This window comes from Fistularia commersonii, chromosome 30 (assembly GCF_037954325.1).
Source record: "Fistularia commersonii isolate RoL2024-O1a breed Wild chromosome 30, RoL_Fcom_v1.0, whole genome shotgun sequence".
In the NCBI taxonomy this organism is placed as follows: Eukaryota; Metazoa; Chordata; class Actinopteri; order Syngnathiformes; family Fistulariidae; genus Fistularia; species Fistularia commersonii.
In genome coordinates this window covers 7,195,332-7,218,487 of record NC_141313.1, presented here as the reverse complement: position 1 = coordinate 7,218,487, position 23,156 = coordinate 7,195,332, and the positions used below count along the sequence as shown (strand labels likewise).

General features: G+C 41.6%; 1 protein-coding gene across 1 annotated transcript; it reads right to left on the bottom strand.

Annotated features, from left to right (window-relative positions):
• Positions 1-628: 628 nt before the first annotated feature.
• On the bottom strand, positions 629-22,882 carry fbxl2 (F-box and leucine-rich repeat protein 2). The gene is made up of 14 exons (XM_086178483.1): positions 22,385-22,882; positions 14,560-14,621; positions 11,267-11,321; positions 10,062-10,136; positions 9,623-9,717; positions 8,494-8,658; positions 6,863-6,989; positions 5,755-5,829; positions 5,408-5,538; positions 4,598-4,658; positions 4,465-4,509; positions 4,231-4,287; positions 3,930-4,142; positions 629-2,717 (listed from the first exon to the last, which is right to left on the bottom strand). The coding sequence occupies exons 1-14, from the start codon at positions 22,412-22,414 to the stop codon at positions 2,610-2,612; spliced, it is 1,299 nt and encodes a 432-aa protein (XP_086034609.1). The 5' UTR covers positions 22,415-22,882; the 3' UTR covers positions 629-2,609.
• Between the last annotated feature and the right edge of the window lie 274 nt (positions 22,883-23,156).

Sequence of the window (23,156 nt, the reverse complement as noted above, 5' to 3'; positions counted from 1 at the left end):
CCAGTCCCGATGTAATGGGTGTTCATTAATCCAAAGCAGGTGCAAGGCTTCCGCGCCGCAAGGAACTGCAGTTTATCAGGAGACGCTCGCGCGATCAATGGTCAAGCCAGTGGGTCCTTGGCCACCGCACAGCTGTCCAGCCGAACGCCTGATAGAAATCATAAAAAGTGGCAAGGTGACGCGTACCGTGCGCAAATATCTATTAAAAGCTACGCAATGTTGAATTCGGTCATTGTATATCGTAAATAATTGTCGCGATATGTAAAAATTAGGATTTAATAAAGCCACATTATTCGAGTAGGTGTGTCTCACGGCTACACAGATCTTTGCTGACATCTAGCGGTCAACTGTGGCAATGGTTTGCCGTCCGTGTGGGTTCACGGCGTGGAAAGGGTTGGAAAATACGCTGCATTGGATAGAAAGAACACTTTTTGTGATAAAAATCATTGCTCCGCTTCACAGTGAGTTCACAGTGCCATTTACCTTCTGACATCATAGGTTTTCCTACAGCTATCGCTACTTCCTGTGATGTGACATCACAGACCTCCCCTGTGTTGTATCACAGCTTCCTCCATGTGATGTCACCCCTTTCCCACAGAAACTCTCTGAGCTAGATTCAAACACACACTTTTTTTTTGATTTATAGTAAGTTTTATTCATTTGTTGTTGTTTTTTTTTTTTTTTTTTGTATTTTTGTTTGCTTTTCCATTTATTTTCTCAAACATGAACCTGTTAAAACAGCTGTCAAAGGGAGAGTGCATTAGTGTCACAGCCAGTAAAGTTAAGTATGTGAGTCCATCTTTTTTGTCAGCTCTCCTTCCCTTCATTTCCATTCATAGTCCTGCAGCCAATCACACTAGTCCTTGAGCACCTGGCACTACACAGCACTCACTAATTTACCGTAAGATGAAGGGCTGCTTTTTGTATTTTACCATGTCTGGTGCTGGCAATTCATGCCTTGTTGCTTGTCTTAACTCTGCATGGCAGGTCACAAACATTCAAGACCTTGCTGATCAAAAGGAGTGTCTGTTTTGGGTGAAACAAACATTGGGGTCCTATGCTTTTCTCCCCCATCCTTCTGGGCAGGAATTTGGTATGGACCACTTAAGAGTTTAGGTTACCATATTTTAGTTTAGCTGTGTTAAATGCATTGAAAAATGTTTTGCCCAGGGCATTTGGTATGTGGATTTGGATGAATCAAGATAGCATCCTACACGATAATCAGTAAATGTCCAATTGCATAAACCTAGACTAAATTCACTTTCAAATACATAAATTCAGGTGATTGTCAAAAGGTGCCTTTGCATATATTGGATATTTTGTCACGGCTTTTAGAACAGATTCCAGTTCACTCTGAAGCAAAGGTGCACCTACATTAGCCCTGATTGTTATTTTATACACATAGCAATGAATTTGAATGATGTACCTTAACAGTCCAATGGAAAGAGTGGGCAGAGACCACTCACTAAGCTCATCTTTGTATAGTAGGGCGACAGAAAAGTTATTGTCGTAAACAAGTTTGTCAGTGATGTTGGCCTTGTCCAAGATGTAAACAAATGCTGAAGTGGTCAAATAAGAGCTAGTGCACAAGGTTACTGGCGGGACTGGATCAGAGTCTGTGACCCAACGGAACCACACAGACACAGGAGAAGCTATAATAATTAGACATAACGGTCTGAATTGTAGGTCCTTTTTTTGTCAAACAGCAATTGATTCTTCTTTTCCAGTAGAAAAAGAAAGATGTAGCTATCCCCCCCATCTGGGATAGGCAGCATAGACAATAACAATTAGCACTGGAAAAAATAAAAACAAATGTTGGCTTACCTCAATTTTGAGTGAGTAATTCTTTTTTTTCCATTGCAAAACATTCTCTGTACAAACAGAATCGAAATCTCAACAGAGGTGTTTCCAATGCACACATATGTCATAAGTCCTGTTGTGTACTCCCATGTTCTTCTACCCAACTCTTCTACCTTCGAGAGCTTGGCAGATCAAGCTTCACTGTTTATCACAACAGCCCAGTCCTCTTTTCCCTCTTCGCTGTGCATCAATAGGTCGAAGCAGAATGAATCACAGGATGGTCACATAGAATTGTTGTGTGATTGGTTTGAGATAATACTCCACAAATAGCAAACTGCTGTCCAAGATGATGACTCTTTTTTTTTGTTTGTTTGTTTCTTTGAACAAGAACTGAAGTTTGACTGAACAGACACCCATCTGCTGCTGTCCAGATGATGTTCCCCTGCGGGCAACAGGCATTTTGAGGCAGCATGGAGCATCTTTACGGCGAGAGAGTGAGAGAGAATAAGACAGAAAGAGAGGAAGAGAGAAAGAGAGAGAATCTGTCCATTCATGTTCCTTCCTCTGCCCCACACTCCCAATTCAAATTTAGGACTGCTGCAATGCTGGTTGGTGAGCAAGAGGAAAGAGGAGGGGCGGGCAAAACTGATCAGTGGTGATCAGTCAATGTATTGATCAGTATTCAGGAGCAGTGAGTGGGTCCAGCCCCCCCTCTCCCCTGCACTAACCCCAGTTCACCAACCCCCTGCCTCCCCATCTCAGAGCAGCAGGACCTGTAGACAGAGGTGCCCCCCCCTGGCCCTCCACTGTCAGAGGATAATGCAGCAGCGGCACAGGCGCTGGCCGCCTCCATGCACAGACGGAGGGGGTGTGACCGGTGCAAAGTAGGCGTGGACCTTGATCTCTGGAAGATGAGCCTGTGTGGAAGACAAATGTATTCATTTCAGGTTCTAAAAACAAGAACATTCTTTAATCTGGCAATAGATCAACTCAGAAATCAAACTGGTCAGCATGTGCTCAGATGCAACAAAGGAGGGACTCACGGGTTGTATTATTACATGCTTATTTCACAGTGATAAATGCATTAGCTTTGCTTCATTAAAAAAAAAAAAAAAAAAAAAAAAAAAACACCCAAAGGAGATGTTATGCATACAGGTTTCAAGCCAAAGCTAATTTGCAAACTCTATCCCTGATTAGGCTTCCAAGATTGGAAGAGAATGTAAGAACCATAATGTTGGTCCTTGGCATAATTTGGATCTATTTACTGGCGAGGAATTACCCGATCAAGCTCACATTGTTCACTGGTGAGCCCTCAACAAACTGAGGGCTAAATGTAGCATTCTGGCGCTACTGTTGTCAATTCCTTGAAAATTACAGTATCTTATAATTTTAGGCTATAATCACAGCCAATAAATGAAGGTGTATTGGAGTGGTCGGACTCCGACACACTTTTTTATGATATTCAGATGGGGGTAGTCTACCACTTGCTGAGCTCAGCTGCAGTCTAGTATTCTACTGCACATATAGAGACAAGAAGAGTCTCTATTTTGTTTTCTATGAGGATTATGATAAATGCAACTTCTCAAACATGTTGGGGTGCTACTTTAAATAAATATGCATTTCTGTTTATGTGCAGAGTTCACTGAGATTACAGCAACACATTACTCAGCACTGCAATGTGTTGTAGTACACACAAATGACTCAGCTCATACCTCGGATATTAGATTTTCAATACCCCATTGATACATTTATGAAAAAACAATAAAATTAACTTAGCGTTATCATTCATTTTCTCTTATGAATGTATCACTTTGGAAGCTACTGTTTTGCTACTTTTCTTATAACTTGATCTTCCTTCTTCTGAAAACTATCGTCCAACTCAAAGTTAAAGATTTTAATCTTTTAAGTCTTTAAATGGAGATCATTAAATGTTCAGGGTCAACAACAGCTCAGTCATGTCCGACTCACTAGTGTCCAGAAATTAGTCAAATTTTAGTGTACATGATATTGCGAAACATTTCTCTGGCCTAGGACATTCAAGCAAAGACAAACTTGCCAGCTAATGATTTCTGCAAGAAATATCAGTTGATTTAAGCCTTGGTCTTAGTTATATGAAAATGATCACTGACCCGTATACGTTTGATGCCGGCCCTGGTAACCTGCTGACAGTCGTAGAGCTCGATGCGCTCCAGACGATGGCAACTTTTCAGGTGCTCGAGGGTCACGTCAGTGATGAGGGGGCAGTTGTCCAGCTCCACCACAGTGAGGCGCTCCTGGCCACAGGTGCTGCTGCTCAGAGCCCTGATGCCGTCGTCAGTGATCAGCTCACAGTGGGACAGAGACTGCGAAGAGTCAGGCACGGACCCTTTGTTAAATTTTGGCCGAGACAGAACCTGGGATGAAATCTAAACCGCAGGAGTGAGTGTTTACCAGGGCTTGCAGACGAGGGCAATGGATAGACAGCTGAACCAATGTGTTATCTGTCACCTGAAAGATGATTGATTAAATACTGATCAGCTTGATTAGCGGCTTTGGCAGGTTAGCAGCATCAAAATGATTATAAACTTATTTTACCCCTCTGGTAAAAAAAAAAAACCTTAACCCTTTGCAACAGTCATAATCTCCATACATACAAAAGAAACATATTCCTTGGATTGCACTTACCAAAATACATTCTTCTAAGTCCATTTTTTCAAGTTCATGACAATTCTGCAAAGATAAACAGGCGTTCTCAGTCTATATATGGCCAATCACAAATACAGAGGAAGAAGAAAAAGGAGATTAAAATGAAACTCACCCTGGCGAGCACAGTGAACCCTGCATCTGTGACATGGGAACATCGCGCAGCTTCAAGGATCCTGGAACAAACATATGACAGGCAAGATTAAATCCTGTGATTCCTTTTGTTTTTATTAAGCAACAGTAATAAAAAACTATGAGCCGATCATAATCTTTTAAAAAGTCCATTTCAAAAATCTTGTTCGGACTCAGGAGACCAAGTGGTCTCATACTCCATTCCAGTTCTAAGAACTGATTCTAGAATTCAGAAAAATCCAAAAATATTTTGGAAATATGAAATCATTTATCTTTTTCATTTTCTATCAAGTATAATTTTATTTCATAATTAATAGCATCTCTTTGTGTCACTGTGATAGGGATGAAGTCAGGGTCACATCGTTCTATTTCTGCCAGAAAATTGTCCTGCTAATGTGTGACTATTGTATCTTATCTATTTATCAGTTGATTAATTTTCTTAAATTGAATTATTCTTTCTCTTTCTTGTTATTGTTACTATAAGAATCCTGTTGCATTAGGCCAAGGGAGAGGATCACAGCTGTCTATTACATCATTACATCCTAAAATGATTGCAAAAACTGTAATGAAAACTTTGTTTATTTGTCGAAATTCCGATGCTGGTGTTCTTGGTACAAGTAGCTTAAATAGAATTTAGTAAATGGTTGTATTTCAAAAACGATATGAGTCTTCTTTGATAGGGTATGGTGTCTTTGTGGATGACGATTACATACAAACACTGTGTGTGTGTGTGTGTGTGTGTGTGTGTGTGTGTGTGTGTGTGTGTGTGTGTGTTGTTTGCCCATGTGCTCACTTGAGCCGGGGACAGTTGAGTCCAAGTGCAGTAAGAGAGGCATCAGTGATGTTACTGCATCCAGATACACACAGAATCTGTAGCTTGTGGCATCCTCGGCACAAACTAACCAGGCCTTCATCTGTTATTTGCTGTTGGGTAAGCACACACACACACACACACACACACACACACACACACACACACACACACACACACACACACACACACACACACATACACACACATGCACACATACATACACACACACACACAGATTAGACAGATTACAAAAACACAGACACATCCTTCATATGTTATTATATGTCTCTGGCTCTTCCCCATCCCTAAGCAAATGTTTCTCTTACCGTGCAGGACTGCATATTGATGGTGGTGAGTTCTGGGCAGTGTTTCTGAAGGTGTTTCAGTGCCCCATCCTCAAGCTGAATTCGAACAAAAACAATTATTGTAATTCATCTAATTAAGAAATAGTGTGTGCGCAATAATGCATAGCTTGGAGTCTGATGCAGAAAAATACTGAAAGTGAAACATGTGCGAGGTGGCCACCTGATACTCATCATTTTTTTTTTTGTCAAATGTGAGGTCTCTTTAAACTCCCACAGATGATTTCTCACACTTGTTTTTTCCATTTTATTGCAGAAAAAAAAATACAAATCATATTGTAAGAGAACAGCCTGCAGTAAATCTCTAACCAGGTTGCGGAAAAATAAAATGCCAGTCTGACACAAGAAATTGAATTAACAAAGAAAACCCAAAACACACACAATGAGGCTGAGGCTGAAGCACCCCCAAAAATAAATGAATAAATAAATACAGCGGTATGGAACATTTTGTGTGTTGGAAAAACCAAATAGGGAAAAGGGAAATTTCTTGTCTCAAACGAATTTTCCAGCTCTTGGTACAATATTTGACATTTGGGTATATTATAGTTTCGTGTTTCATCTGAAAAAAAATCTGAGAATTAAGGCCTATTGTCTGAGATGTCTGTGCTTTGACTATTTCTCACTGAGTAATATTTAAAGGTTATTGCAGCAACTGGTTATAATAAAAAAGACTGGAAATGTTATCTACAGACACCCCAACCAAAAGCAACAAACAGCAAAAGCCAGTGTTTGTTGACGACCAAGTGCTTCCACTGAGAGCACTGATCTCATCCCTGGGCACAGATTATTATTAAAGATAACAATACATCTTAAATTGCCCTTTGAAATAGGTGAGAACATTTTTTGAAACCAACTCACCCCTGAGCTGTTCAGGTCTAAATCAGCTGCAAGCCGTTCATCTCTGATTACTAACAAATGTGTTGAAAAATTATATCAAATGGTAATGAAAAAATTTCGCAACGCCTCTTTAGATTTCCGAATTAGATGAAAACAAGGCCGTTTTTGTTTTAGCTCTGGTGTGTTTGTGTGAAAGTGTTTGTGTGTGTCTGTGTGTGTTTGTGGTGGTGTGTACCTGTGTGCAACCTCTGAGGAACAGCGCTCGCAAACTGGCACAGCCTCTGGCCAGAGCCTCAATGCCGTCGCGCGTGATCTGGTCACACCACGACAGGTTCAACATCTCTAGCATTCTGCAGCCATCGCTGAACAAAAGCATGAATACACACACACACACACACACACACACACACACACACACACACACACACACACACACACACACACACAGATGAGCAAACCACTTATTTAAAGGACAAATACGAATACGAGGGAAACCACTTCACAGTATAATAGCTTGATTATGTTCGCACAAAACATTGGCATTTATCCGTATGGATGTGGATGTAAGTTCCAATCACATCTCAGGTCTGGTTTCACCATGTGCGGCGAGCTTCCTAGTCTGTCTCGACTGCGAGAGCAGCAGTAAACCTGTCCGAGGTGGGGGGAGTTTTATAGCACCTAACATTGTGACTGACATCTTTATCCATTCAATATTTCAAAACATAAGCCTATCCTTTTAAATCTTAAACATCTGCATATATTACATGGAAAGCAATGCCATTTTCAGTTCTGTTTGCAAGTAACAAGGTGAATGTTTTTGAGATTGATTCATTCATTATCCGCACAGCTTATCCTGCACTCTAGGTCAAGGTGTGGGCAAGAGGTGGGTCCCCAGTCACTCACAGGCCCACACATAGAGACATACGACCATTCAGTCACTCATGCATACTTCATATAGATACAGACAACCATTCACCCTCTCATTCACACATCTGGGCAATTTTGAATGAAGCTCCGGCATTTTTTTTGGACTGTGGGAGGAAACCAGAGAGCCCAGCAGAAACCAGCGAGAACACGGGAGATTCCACACAAAAAAGGCCTCTGGTCATGATCAACCGGGGAGACCTTCTTGCTGTGAGGTGGAAGCGTTAACCACCCCGTCCCAAAATTTTTAAGGTCTAATCTTAAATGTATGTAAAAACAACGCAGCGCACACATTTTAATCCAGAAGTGTTTTCCTTTATCTCGTTTTAAAGCGACGCTGTCAGAGAATCTGGGAACAAGGATGCTTTAATATTAACATTCAAACCACAGCAAGAGTTTGATTGATCACAACCTGATTGAATTCCACACCACTTCTTCTGATTTCACTTCCCAGGCTGCAAATTAAAACCCAATTGGTTCGACCAGAGCTATCAGCTCTGTTTCTATGTATAAACAATGTTTTTTTGTCCTATGTCTGTCTAATCCTATCATGAAATGGATTTTATTTTACCTCATTTTGATATATGTTACTGCAGTTTTAATTATACAATCTGATTTTCATCAGAATATTTCTTGCTGCCATTTAAACTGATTTATTTTGCGTTCATAACTTCCTCATCTATTTCTACAAATGTTGCTGCTATTAATGACTCCTGTGTCCTGTTTGGACTCATTTGTGATTAATGGAACATGGGAAGACAAAGGGCTGAATTAATCTTCATGCTGTAAACTCTTGTTTCCACTGCAAATTTATCAATGGTTGATTCTTCTATCGAAATAACAGGGTCTGACATCTGGACCCCCTTACGCAAGGGAGTGTTTTACAGCTTCCATTAGTGTCCCGTTATGATGTTTTTTGGGTCCCTTGCAGGGAAAAGCTACCTGAGGGCTTTGAGGGAGTGGTTGCTGATCGACACACAGGAGGTGAGATCGAGTTGCTTGAGTTTGGAGCAAAACTTGCTGAGGCTGACGCAGGTGCTGTCCGTGATCTTGGTACAGCCGTTCAGGTTCAACACTTCGATGTTTCTGCAGTTCTGAGCAAATGTCCTGGGAAGAAGCAGGGCAGGAGAAGAAGGGGCGTTAGCCAAGAGTCAAATGCCGGGAGCCCTTTGTGTCATTGCTGCTATTAATCATGGGCATTTTTATTCTTGTTTCGGTCAGTTTGTCATGATGGGATTCAACGTTGAAACGGTTTCCTGTAAAAGCCAAATGGCGCTGCTGCGAATCTACTTTAGTTTTATGTAAGCTCGGGGAATAGGGGAAAGAAAAATACTTCGATATATCTGCTTACACAATGAAGTCCTGTAACAGATTCCAAACACAAATAGTTTGTTATCAGCTTAAAATTCAGTTTCATTCCACTTCGGTACACCGCAAATCAAATTATCTGCCTTGGTTCACGACACAATAAACCCACACGAATAAACAGCACCGTCCGTGGGTCCCATCAATAATTGTATCTTTGACTGAGTCATTTATTTATTACTTAAAAAAGTATTTAACATTTTTCTGCTGTCTACTTGATCATTTTTAGTTAATTTAAGGTTTATTTTAGTCAATTTTTAAAAATGTTTTTAACTGAGTTATATTTCAAGCTTACTTGCAATTTTTGTGATAACATTATGGTGCAATTTTGACAGTTTACAAATAGTGTTTTCCTCTGATTTTGAATACAATCAGCGGAATACAATCAGGAAGAAAAGAACAAAAAAAAAGCATGATTTCTTCCAGACTTTGAACCTTGTTGTAAATTATGTATCACAAATATTCAAAATAGAAACTTATTCCACAGGGGACAAATATCATTAAATTGCTTTGCCCTATGTATATACGCAATAAAAAGAGATTGAATTAGATTTAATTCCGACATTTATGTTTTGAGAGAGAAAGGAGACACAAGCAGTTTCGTCTTGGTATCTAACAAATGGTAAATACAAAAGTAAGTCATAAAGCCAACATCAGCTTGACCTTTCCAAAGAGTCAATACAGAGTCACAATTAGAAACTCTCACTTCATGGAGGCATCTCCCACGCTGAGGCAGCCTCGGAGGCTCAGCTGCCTCAGGAAGCCTCCGCAGCGCTTGGAAATGTTCTCCACTACCCGCCCCTAAGAGATGCGGGGACACATAGGAAGAAATTGCGATGTTACTTGGGCCACGGGGCACAGGATCAACTGTGACATCACAACTAGCTCCAAAGTCTACTGACCCAGCACTAAGCCCTTGGCTGGATAATGCTACTCAATAAGCGCACACACACACACACACACACATACACACACACACACACACATACACACACACACACACACACACACACACACACACACACACACACACACACACACACACACACACACACACACACACACACACACACAAACCATTCCACCCCCTCACTCTCCAACTTCTCTGCCTCATTCTTTGTCTCCCACATGAATTAAGCCCTCACCTCAATGTCTGTCTGGAAGTTGAACAGGTCTATCTTCTGCCAGTTACTGCCATCTAAGGCCAGGACATTCCACGCCTGGGAGCATAACAGACAGGTTGCATAGAAGTGGGTCAGACAGAGGTGGGGGGCGGGGAATGAGGACTCTGTTAGTAGAATATGTGGGGGGAAATTAATCAACATATTGGCTCAATCCTCAACTAGACAGGGTTTACGTCTATATGGGTCTGGTCAGTACGTTTATTTATGAAAGATACTGGTGTATATCGGTGAATGCATGCATGTAAATATAGACATGTATGTGTATATATGACAGACTATGTATTGACAATCCGTGCCAGCATAAAGAATCTTGTCACTACCTTGATAAAGAGGAATTCACCACATTAATTTGTATATTTTCATTTCACCTAGATCAAAATATTTAGATAATTCAAATCTGACACAGGACTTTAATAACATCGAGTATATGTCGTTTAAATAATTAGATTTTTCACATTTATTTCCTCATTTGTTTACCTCAACTGATTGGGGTAATTTCTTATTAGTAAATCCGGCGTGATAGATTTTTAGAAAGAATTTTGATTTCAATTATTCTTAAGAGTTGGCATTATTATCTCAGTATGTTCCAATTACCCTAAGTAGGCTGAAATGTGAGAGAATTTGTTGAGGAAAAAAAGTGATGTGAAAGGACCTCACACCATTTTTGGTACAAAAATACCACCTAAATGATCATATTTAGACATATTTTGCTCAGCATTCACTCTTTAATTGGATAATCAAGGTAGTTGTTAATTCTCAAATGAGCCATTACTGGGTGGACATCATGGTACATGGAATATGACAAAGAGAAATGTTCTTCAACTTTGTCACTTGTAAAAAGAAAAATAAAATCTCGGGAATTACTTGGAGCTCCAGTAACACAAGCTGCCATGGCAGCTCTGCTTTCACAGTTCATGAGCTGAAACATGTGAGATCATTCATAAATGCCTTTCAGCTGCAGAGAAATACGTCAAAGCGACCCCCCCCCCCCCCCCATGTACATAGCCAGCAGATGGTGCTAAATCACAGATGTTTTGTAGAGAATTCAATTATGCTTCCAGTTCAGCCATACTTCAGTTTGGAGTTTCATGAATCCATGGTTTAAAAACAGTGAGTGTTTTAGGAGTGGGTGGACTGGAGGTGTTGAGAGGAGAGGGCGACCTTACCTTGGATACTTGGGCACACCTACAGAGTGTAACCACATCCAGATAAGAGAATATTCTACAGAGAGAGAGACAAAAAAAGATACCAATAATCACTCCAGGATAAAGAGCACACAAACAGCATTCTGTTTCACTTGATGGACGACTATCTTTTTTCCTCTTTTGTGGGATTCACGTCTGCAGCAAACAGAACAATCCCCTGTGTTTGGGTGGGAGCTGCAGAGCCCCACAGACCAGCAGTGTATGCGAGCTATGGGCCGGTCAGCCACAAAGGGCTGCATGCAGCGGGCTACTGGGTCAGCTCAATCCATTAATCTGCCAATGAGTAATCTCTGGCACTCAGACTGGCCAGGCCACACACACAGGCAGTAGACATTTACATGAGGACACATATAAATACATGATAAATCTATATGTCTCAAGTTTCAAGCTAATATAGGGCTGCTTACTGCTAACAGATGAGTCTTAAAGTGAGGGGGAAGAGGGAGGTCTATAGAATATTGGAGGTATTCAGAGAATTGTCATGGTGCCAAAGCTTTGAGTGCAGCTGGGGTCTGAATGTCCTTTAAACTCCAGGAAACAGGAGCTGCCCATTGTTTCCTTCATATAGAAACAAACAAAAAGCCTGTGTGTCTTTATGCGCTTTAAACCAGGGCACGTTGGGACATGTCCATGTTGTGTCAGGGACTACACGTACAATTGACAAAGCAACGCAAAGACACAAATAACACACATGCGCACGAGTCTTTGGAGGGATTTAAGGCTACCACCGAGGCTGACCGATCTGGCAGGTGCTAATCGATCTCCATTTAAATAACAGCTTAATGGCTGTGATGCTCACCATTGATCAACTGTCTGTTTTAATCAAACATAATCTGACTTTCCATTATGCGTGTGAGAGAGAGGCTTTTTGCCCACTGCAGAATTCTGTTGATCATATCATCAGGAAGCAACGAGTCAATCTAATTTAGAAAATCTTGGCTAGGGCACAACTTATTCAACACACAAGACATACCCTAAGAACAGTCCTGACCTTCCAAATGGAGGCTACGTTCTTTCAAAGCTATTTCACTGCCCGCATAATATATATGCAGGCCACTACAACCTTTTTACATCAATATTTTCTTTGTAAAAAGCAGCCACTTTGCTGGACAACTTGGTCAATTAGGCAGTGAGTTGGCTGAAAATATGTTTTATGTCAATGTCAAGATGCCAAATGGTGGACAATTACGTGGTTGGAAATTTTTGATCAGTAAACTAATGGCAAGGGCATCGGCTCCAAATCTGGTCCAGGATGGTCCGTAATGGAGAGAACATGAAGAGAGACAGACAATGGCAGCATCACTGACAGGGGCATTTTCATAAACACGACAAGGAAATTAAGAACAAGGAGGAGAGAAAATGGGCTAAGACGGGAAAAATACAGACGCGCATCAAGTCCTAATGCTGGCTCACATCGCAGGAAAAAAAGAAAATAAGTTAACAGCCTTTGATTGCTCCATTAAATCCTGCTTGGGTTTGCCCCGTTTTACCCTCCTCCCCCCACATGCGCACGGTGTTTAATGAGATTTTAATGGACCATAGCTTCATTTGTTGGCAAAATGTACACCTGGCTTTTCAAGTAGGGCTCGATAGGACAGAATCAAGCTTTCAGTGTGAGTCTAGGACCAGTTGCTATAGTAACTCCAGTCAGACATGAATTTGGGTGTCAGTGCGGAGGGTGCTGAGTCAGTGTTTCTGGGCAAGAGGACCCTGTACTCTCTTCGAGGCTCATCTATCAGACGAGGTTCTCCAAAGGCATGGCTTTGTTTTCACAGTTTATACATCCATGCTGCACTGTAAACAGCTGTTTACAACACACTGTGTGAACGCCTGACAAACACACCAACCCAGCAGGCACTTGGGCTCCCTTGCAATGATTTTCTGATTCTGATGCATTTAACATACACAGTGATGCCATACAATCATATTAACAGATCCATTGCAAAATCATTTTACATATACAGTCCATAACTCACTGCAATGGTTACCAATATTTTCTGGGTAAGGCGACAATCCTTTAATTCATTCAAAACAGAAGTGAGGAAATAAGTGATGATGTGAATCGTGCGGATGCCAGGGGATCCAAGGGTGAAAATTGCCCCTGGCCTGCAAATTGTTTTGTAATTAAATGAAATGAATAAGATATAGCTTTCCCTGGATGTACCTCACCTGTGAAGGCTAATGGATTAGGCACTTGTCTGTGCTATTGTTTGATAAATCAGGTTTCGGGAGATTTATTATCTTAATCTACCTGGCTAGCATCATAGACCTTGCAAACTAATGTTATAATGATGCTATATTTATTTTGTTTCAAAACATAAATAAAGAAAAGAGTCTTTCAGATGCCAATTATGAAATAGTCACCTTTCATTAAGGTGTGATTATGAGTGTGACAACCCCCCCTTGAAACGTTAAACAATTAACACTGTTCCTGAATGTACATATACTAAGCTCCATGGCACTAATACCACAGGGAAAATTCTTCAGTCTAGACCCTTTCAGCTCTTCAAAGTCAAGATTTACTGAGAGCCTTCATCACTACCAGTGTTGCGTGTCTCTACATGACACATGTGACATTATAGGTCATGTGTCCTAGCTGGTGATGGTCTGTGAGTACATGTTTTCCATCTCCCAGTGAAAGTGTGCTGGTGTTAATGGGTGCACTGGTTGTGGTGAAGTGCAGCTGGAGCAGCACAGCACTGCGGAATTCCCCACCAGCTAACACAGGCTATTTATAGCACGCACACATGCACAGAGATACACACGCACGCACGCACACACACACACACACACACGCACACATATACACAAAGACACACAGTTTGCATAAACCCAGGAGTGTTTCACGTACGGACACAGGAACATACACAAGCATTGAAACAGAAAAAAAAGGCTGCAGATATAGATGCATCTCTTTCAAACATTCAAATACGCTTGAACAGAAATCCATGTATTAAGTAAAGGAGAGGATTACTGTGCGTCTTTGTCTGTGTGTCTTTGTCTGTGTGAGATGTCAGGTTTATGGGTCACTTACAGTTATTGTGGAAGAAAATATTGGTCTGTAGGTCACAATTCTGTTTCAAACAAGGGGGCAAACATTCACTATACAAAAACTGCTAACAATTTGTGACAAAACACACATATAGTTGTGTTTCTCTCAGTGAATGAGCAGCCTTGATCTTGTAGCACTTGTCCCAAGGTGTATTGTGTTTTGTTTCAGTGGTCCATGGGAGGTTCCACATTATTAATCTTACCTAAGAAGGAGCTCTTTGGGGAGCTTCTTGTTAATAGGGGCTTCATCGTTGTTTGAGAACACCTGCCGAGACACAAAATAAACAGTACTAGATAAATAATTGTTTCTGCATATAAATGAAGAAAAAAGCAAAATAAAAAAAGCAGCCACCCTTAGACAAACCCATAAATCCAGAGAACAGAATTTAACAAAGAACACAAAATCATCTTGCTGCCCACAATCTCTCAAACAGGCCAGAACCTGCCAATCTTTGTGACTATAAATAAGATTGAAGGACATCGCTAAACAAAAGCAATGTAGCCTGTGTGATCATCAATTTCATCAGTAAAGGTGATTTTTAGGAAAAGCTAGAGCAAAAAAAAAAAACAATTATTTGTGTCCTAATTCTCTCTGTTGAACTTTATATCCTGACTCATATATATTCATTCAGTCAGTGTCAATATATCTATAGATTAGTAAGAAGAGGTTTCTATGTTTTTGTTGTATTATATGTTACTACATAGTATATTTCCATTACATTGAAAGTTGTAGCTCTTACGATATAGCTCTATTTATGTTATTGTTGTTACTATTTCACTTGACAAAAAAAGTCAGGATCACTTTAAAACAATGAATTGTATCGATATGACCGTGGAGGCAAAGATGTGCTGCACGAGCAGTGACTGAATATTTCCAGCTTTGTGTTGTGCCTCAAAGGCACATTAATGGATATCTGGATATTTTTACATCACAACAGAAAATGTATCAAACGGATCTCAGATATTCCTCATTGGAGGGCCTCGCAACAACTGACACACATGTCTCTGCCTCTTTTCATCCTTGCCAGAAAGACTTTGAAAGATTATCAAGCATTTTTCTCCAATCTGTATCATAGATGCATGAGACTTAAGTGTAGTTTTAAAGCGTTACACACTTATATACAGGAGATAAATGGTCAGATTGAGAGCGCATCAGACATTTGCATGTTTGTCCTGAAGACTGAAGAAATGTAATGATCACAAACAAGCATTTTTGCACAATATTATGCTCTCGAGCAGTTGACCTTTGACCCTTTGGATATTAAATGTAATTTTATACTATCAGACACAGGTGTTGATCTTGACCACCAAATCCATCTGATCCATCCTTGAACTCCCAGCAGAGCTCTGATTTTTATTTATATTCTATCGAAAATTTTTCCAAGATACCTCCTTCAGGCGAGTGAGATGGATGGAGGTCAGACAGACAAGCAGACAAGCTGAAAATCTACCTCCACAGTCACCACCGGTGGGGTTACACACAGAATAAGATTTAGCTTGTCGATTGAGAGAGAGAGATCAAACATACAAGACGTTGAGCATCATTCTTCATAATGACAACTCCACGAAGCAAACATTTGAGTCACTGCCTTTTTGTGTTCTGTTGGGCCATTAACTTCCTCAAGCTATGCTAATAAACAATCCAAGACTACATTTGGCTTCCCATGCCTCCTTCTTACAAGCTTATAATTCTGTTAGCCTGGTCAGCTTGTTGGCAGGCTTATCTCATTTCGTCAACTCGCTGGATGTCTGGCCATCTGCTGAGTGGGACACACACACTCACGTACACTCGCAGGTGATTCAAGTCAGGCCTCCTTGTTTGATGAACAAAGGCAGGGCATTCTAGACCAGGTGGGCTGCATTCATCAACGAATACAAATGACAACAAACACCAACAGTCGCCGTGCGTCTGGCACATCTCGCCACGGTATGTGTGTATCCTCAAACACAAGCTGGATCTAATGATGAGGGGGCTCCCTGCAGTCTCTCTCCCTCTCTCAGAAACACACTCGCACGCACACACACACACACAGAGGAATGCTAACTTCCTAAGTTTGCGCACTCAAGCTGCACTCAACTTTCATGATGTCAATGTGCACTTTCTCAACTTACACATCCTCTGAACATGACTGGTTTCATTTCAATTTGCACTTTGTCTTTTACCTTGCACATCCTGTTTATACTGTTGACATTTATTTGCAAAAATATGCTTATTATTTTGTTTTTTGCTACCTATCGGGCTTCACTGTGGACAGCAAATTAAGCATTACATCGTACAGGGACACGTTTCCAGACTGTACAGATTACAAAAGACACTTTGAATGTTGAATCTCAAGTTATGGGTGATTTTCTTTCAAGACAAAATCTTCCTCCACAAAAAAGAAAGCAATAGGTAGGAGGCGGCAAGAAGGAGCAGAAGGAAGTAACAATTAAGAGACATTCAAAGTTATGGGGGAAAAGAGGCGTTAAATGCAGGGACTGCAGGAACAGCATTCACAGCTGACTCCAAAAGTCAGGGAGTAAAAGAAGAGGAATGAGAGGGGAGGGAAGGGGAAGGAAGTGATGCTCATTTAAGAGGAAGTGGGGTTAACTGGACAAAAGAGAGGGAGTTGTTTCAGTCGACTGTGTACAAAAGATTAACTAAACTGGGTTGGTTAAATTTGAACATAAATGCTTAAGTAATGACAGCAACCTGGAATTATTGACTAACTCTTTCCATTAACAGCTCGAGGATATTATCTCTAATTCCTACATGGCCTTTCGTCTTTCCTTGCTGTGACATTTCACAGAGTTTGGCATCCATGAAATTGCAATACTGCCAGATCTATATCTCAGGAAAGTAAGACAAAGTAATGATTATTTGTGTGCCTGTGTGCGTGTGTGTGGCCGACAAACAAAAAAGTTGCATCGCTGCCACCACCTGAATAATGCATTACCTCGTAAGCAAGTGAACTTGTGCAGTGCCCCTTGTCAGAGATATCATGGACAATGGTTTTCCCCTGCTTGTCCTTCCACTATGCAATCATAGTTTTCCTATTACCCCCACCAGGAAGGGTGAAAAGGTTCCTATGCAACACCCTGGTGACATAACGGCTTCCCACCTTCCCCATCAAGCAAGTGAGGCCTGAACCTGCAGTCAGACAAAGGTGGACGTTGGAATAGAGCCTGACTGTGAAAGGGCAAGAAGGATGTTGGTCACATAATTCATGGTTTTACAAAATCACTTTTCCTTGCAGACTTTCCGTGAGAACGAAACAGCAGCATGATCGTGGGTACATTTCCTTCTAGTGTCATAACATATGTCAAAATGACCTTCTAACTTCCTATTGTGTAAATTTGCTTCAGTAACGTTTGCACATCTAAAAGAGCCATAACACAAAATCATTTTAGAGCCATTCACACAGCTATGGGCTAAAATGGACGTCCACAGACCTCTCGAGTGTTTCTGTTCTGTACAACCAAGGCAGGAAGAGTAAACAATGAAGTCAGGCATGTTTTTTTGCATGATGCACCACTGAGCGGCTTTTCGTTGAAAAGGACGATACCACTCCTCTGACGCTGCACTATGATTCTATTATAGATCCATTGCACAGACAGAATGAATGCCCCCTCCTGTGCAGCCAATCCCGATTGCACTTCAGCTTGTGACCCACAGCTCCCCGTTCACAGCTTCCCCTGTGTGACATCATAGTTCTCCCTATTAGTCTCCATCACAGCCTTCCTTATTCAACTGAGACACACACTCAAGGGTCCAGCATTCTCTTTCTGTCCATTACTGGAACGACACAAAAGCAGTAACTTGCTTGGAGCATGTGTTGCTCAAGAACACAAGACACACTTTCAGTCCTTCCTCAGGTAAATGTAGGAATTTTATAAACATGTATTAAGATATATAGAGAATGAAAAATGCAAGAATACTCTTGATGGAAATATTTTGGTTTGACACATATGATGCTTTCAATTGTTTTGGACAAGAATTGCGCAGATTGCCTTGGTGGAGCTCTGCACCCTGTGAAGTACTTCACAAGTGATCATGTGTGTTTCAGTTTCAGTTATATTTAGAACCATCGCAATTGAGTAAACTGAAGGTAAACTGACCTCAATTTGGTAATTCAGTATGTGTTTTATAGAACTGACAGTCAGGAAGAAACCATCGCTTGTCCATAGATAAGACCAACAATGACTTGTGTCCTTTACACCAGAGGTGGCTTAGGATTTAGGACTAAATTTAGACTTCATTCCAAACTACCTCTGCAACACATCACTCACCTTTGACCTCACTGTCAACAGTAACATGGTTACACAAAACATAAACAGAGCAGGTCCAAACAAAGTGGCTTCTGTTCAAGATGGAGGAGTAGTTATGTAAACAATGGAATCTTTATATGACAAATAAACTGGAGCATAACTTTTACTGTTATGACTCACTCCTACAGCAATGCATTTAAAATGTCAAAAAATATTTTTGTGTTTGCTGTTTGACACTAATGTTCCGGACTGCTTGCGAGTTCCGTTGACATCTCTTTTATATGTAAATTTATGGGCAAAAATATAGAAGGACGTATGGTGGATAAGCCTTTTAAAAACACTAACGTTGTTGTTGCCCTCTCCCTTTACAACCATTTCACTTTCAAATCTATGGTCAAAACTACAAAACAATATGATCATCTAAATTTGTTGCTATACCTTTCACTTAATTCTGTATAATTTCAATAAAACTATATCGGATTCAGCAGATATGCCACGATATCGAAAAAGAGGCGTCTGGCTAGCTCGATGTGAAAAGTATTTTTTCCCAACGCAATCTGCATTCTTATGAATTTTATGTCATGTCATGTTTACTTCGCTGTGAGTGAACACAGTTTAATATTCATTGGATGTGGCAGAGGCACGTGACTGAACACGATGTAGTATTTTCTTAAGAGGATAGTTGGTGAACGCACACACTGGGGAGTGTATTAACAAAATTAACCTACATGTGCAAGATTAAGTCAGTGCTGTGTTCGCTAAAGCTGCTCGCCAATGATGCCGGGTGGGATGGCACGAACTCAGTATGTGGTGTGTAATCTCACCCATGGCGATGGCATCATGACAGCAAGGTACGCGTGCCTCCCTAAAGTTATCACATCAGCATTCTGGTGCCCTCGTTCCCTGTGCCAACGAAGCCGCATTCCCAGGCAGGGAGTTCCTCACTGCTGTCACTCCTATTCCTAGACTCTGCACACCCCCAAGCTTGTCTTCTCGACCTGCCTCGCTTGGGGTCAGTTAGGGAATTCTTCGCCACATTAGATGAGTGACAGAGCACTTGGTTTGCTATAGCACACGAGGGTTCTCTATAGAGCTACCATAAGATGAGAAAGGAAGAAATCACATGTCAATAATAACGTGAAATCACCCAAAAATGCATCAGAAATATTCCAAAGAATAAGGTAAAAATTACTATTAAAACACTTGGAATTCAAAAGGTGACCTGTTAAGTCTTAACTATTCTTTTTCCAAAATTTGAAATGATATATTCCAACTGTCTGATTAGTCATGCTGTGTTGGATTTCTTTTATTTGTCCAAAATGATCTTTCAAATTCCAGTCATTATGACGACACAAAATTGGTGTATTGAGTTGAGTGCGTGACAACTGATTTTCCATACCTGAGCTGATGATTGTGATAAACATTGATACTGAAGCACAAGCTCCTGAACATTGTGATATTTGTGTGTTTGCTATTAAAAAAAGCTCCTCGGGTGTCTATCAACCAATGCCAGTCCTGCTCTAGTACACCTCCTCTCTACATGTCTTCCACCAGCAGCTGGTTTATATCCAAGCAACTGTTAAGCGATCCACCGATAAGGACGTCATTAGCACCATGGCCACGCACACACCTGATTACACAGCTACTGAACACCCGATGGAGAAAGTCAAGTCAAGTCCTCAACAATATTAACAAAGACAGCATGGATTTAAAAAAAAACAACAAAAAAAAAACGCTTGCACATCACGAACCACATCACGAACAGGGGTGGCAGCATGGAGAAGAAGGAAAAGTGGTGTTTTGAAGGAATGAGTACTTTTAAACCCTGACTCTTAAATTGAATATATGCTTAAGCTAGTAATCTATTTTTTTACTTGGGTACATCAGTCAATCTATACAGTGCCTTAACTTGCTTTTGACAACAATGCAGTGATGATGGAGCAAAAACAAGCCCGGGAGGCTTCTCAGTTCAGAAACCATTAACTGGTACATTCAATAATGTATTAACTAGGTATGGTTTGCCTTTACTTAATTACTTTTTTTTTAACTTTTACTCTACCACTTTAACATGTGGGTTGGTGATTATGTAGCAGGATACAGATTCCCAATATTCTACCCGCCGTGAGTTCAAGGTTTAAAAATAACTGCAGGTTGGCAACCTGGTGAAAATCTTGTCAGTGTTGTCGTGGCATTTTTTTTTTTTTTTTAACTTTACTGAGCAATGTGATATGAAAAAAAGCAATGTAACCATATTATGGAGGAGGTTTTCTTTACAATGACATATCACAACATCAAACTTAGTTTGTTAAAATGTACTGAAAATTAGTTTTGATAATGTGATTTTAAGGGTATTTTCTTGAGCAATCTTAAAGAATTTAAAAGTTAATTTTAGGACATTTTTTGTCAAATTTACAGGTGAATTCTTGTTGATTTTTAGACTATCTCTTGTAGATTTTTATGCAAGAGTCAGATTATTTATACTAACCGTTTCATGGGCTCTATGGCAGAGATGAAAACTTTACAATATACTGAGTATTGAAGTCAAATTCATTCTACTAAAGGGCAATTCTGACAACATCAAATACAGGCAAAATGACTTGGTAGACAATACCGTCAAAGAGAAATCATAACCACACAATGATCCATGTCAGCATACTAAGGCAGCATTATATATATCACAATTTCCAAACAAAAATAGCCAACAAATTCCCTCTAATCCCCCCACAGCCACCTTAGTACCTTTCATAAATCACCAAAAATTAGCACGACAACAAAACAACTATGGAGAAATGACTGAAAATGATAAGAAAAGCACCAGAATATCTTCAGTCAGTAACACAACAATGAAGGACACCACATCAGCAGAACTGTAAGGCACTGGAAACAGAACATTAAAATAGCACCCTTTAACCCAAATTGATTAGATATCTTTATAAATCCAGTATCAGTGAATTATTCCACTGTTTTTTGTCAACATTTGCAATAATCCAACATACAACATAAAGTCATCAGCCATGCAACGATAATGACAATGCATTCAGTGAAAATCTCAAATCTGCAAGAAACTGCCTCAAGTTGCAAACTTCCAACGCTGTTATTTCTTTTAAAATCCTTTTAAGTAGAAGATGTGAACAATCAATTGTCACTGCTGTGCGTGTGACAGCAACAGCAACGGTGTCAAAAGGCAATGAGGGAAAAGCAATGGCACTCCTGGAATGACATGTAACACACTGACATCTGTAGCGTTCGTGGAAGGTGTGTGTGTGTGCGTGGGGTGTGGACTCTCCACCCAAGAGTGGCACCTGCGATCACATGTTTGACCGAGGTGTATAAGCCAAGCCCGTGGAATGAGCGACTGCATGGGTGTGTATGTATTCACAACACACACACACACACACACACGCACACGTACACACACCACCCTTCCATCCGCAGCCAAGGCAGCCCCCCGCTGGAAGCCGGTCGCCCCAGGCGACAGTGGCCGCCAGCCTTGGCCCTGCTCCCCCCTCCCTCCCCCGGCCACAGCCCCTCCTGTCCGTCCCGCAGCGTCGGTGCAGCGGGACGACAAACGAGGGTTCGGAGAACCAAAGTCGACACACAAGTAAAATTAGGAACACACGCACACACACACACACACACACACACACACACACACACACACACACACACACACACACACACACACACACACACACACACACACACACACGCACGACTCCCACGTCTAGCCCACTAGAGACAAACAGTCCAGCCGTTGGCGGTCCACTCCCTCCGTCATACCTCGAACCGGCCCTTGGTGATACCGTTCATGTTTGCGGCGGCGCGTCCGTCTCAGCCGCCGCGCACCCACCAGCCGAGCCGCTTGACGAAAGCCGTTTTTTTGGTGTTTTTGGTTGTTTTTTTTTTAATTTGTGTTCGGTGGGGAGTATAGGAGCCGAGCTGGAGCTGGGTCCTCTCACCCTCCACCCCCCCACCGCCACCTCCACCTCCAACCCCCTCCCCACCCCCCGCCACAGCCGTCAGCGAGGCTCCCGTCTCCCCGTGGCGGTCAGTGAGGCGGAGGCGGCGGCGGCGGGGATGGTGTTCGTCCGAGGCGGCGGCGGCGACGGCGGCAGCCTGCGGGGACGTTAACGGTCGTTGTCTCGGAGACCGGCGGCTCCCCGGCCCGGCTCATCACAGGGCTACCAAAATAACAATAATAACATGGACGGTCTGTCAAGTGACTTCACTTCCGCCTCTCCCTTCATCCCTCGAGCGCCAGTCAGCTGGTCCCCCCCCCCCGCCTTCTCGCAAAAAACCTCGCAACTTTGCGCAAAAACGCAAAAGAAACGCGGGATTAGCGTCGGGATTCACCGGCGTTCGCGCACAGCCCGCGCCCCGGCGCCCGAATGGCGACTGACACCGACGGTTTCCTCGACGTTTTCTGTTTACTTGCGGGGGGAGGGGCGGGGCTTCGTGACGTCACAGCTGCGGGAAAAGCCCGCGTGGTCGCTTTGTTTTGATTGTAGGGGTCTTTGCGGAAATCAGAAGAAATGGCCATTTTTCCCTTTTT

Bases quoted from the DNA above. Each gene is read 5' to 3' on its own strand.
- fbxl2 (XM_086178483.1), bottom strand. From the start codon at position 22,414: ATGAACGGTATCACCAAGGGCCGGTTCGAG. The intron at 4,143-4,230 runs GTAAACACTCAC...GACTCTTCGCAG, and splicing joins GCCCTCGTCTGCAAGCCCTG to TCTCTGTCCCACTGTGAGCT. The intron at 2,718-3,929 runs GTCAGTGATCAT...TCTTCCACACAG, and splicing joins CCGGCATCAAACGTATACGG to GCTCATCTTCCAGAGATCAA.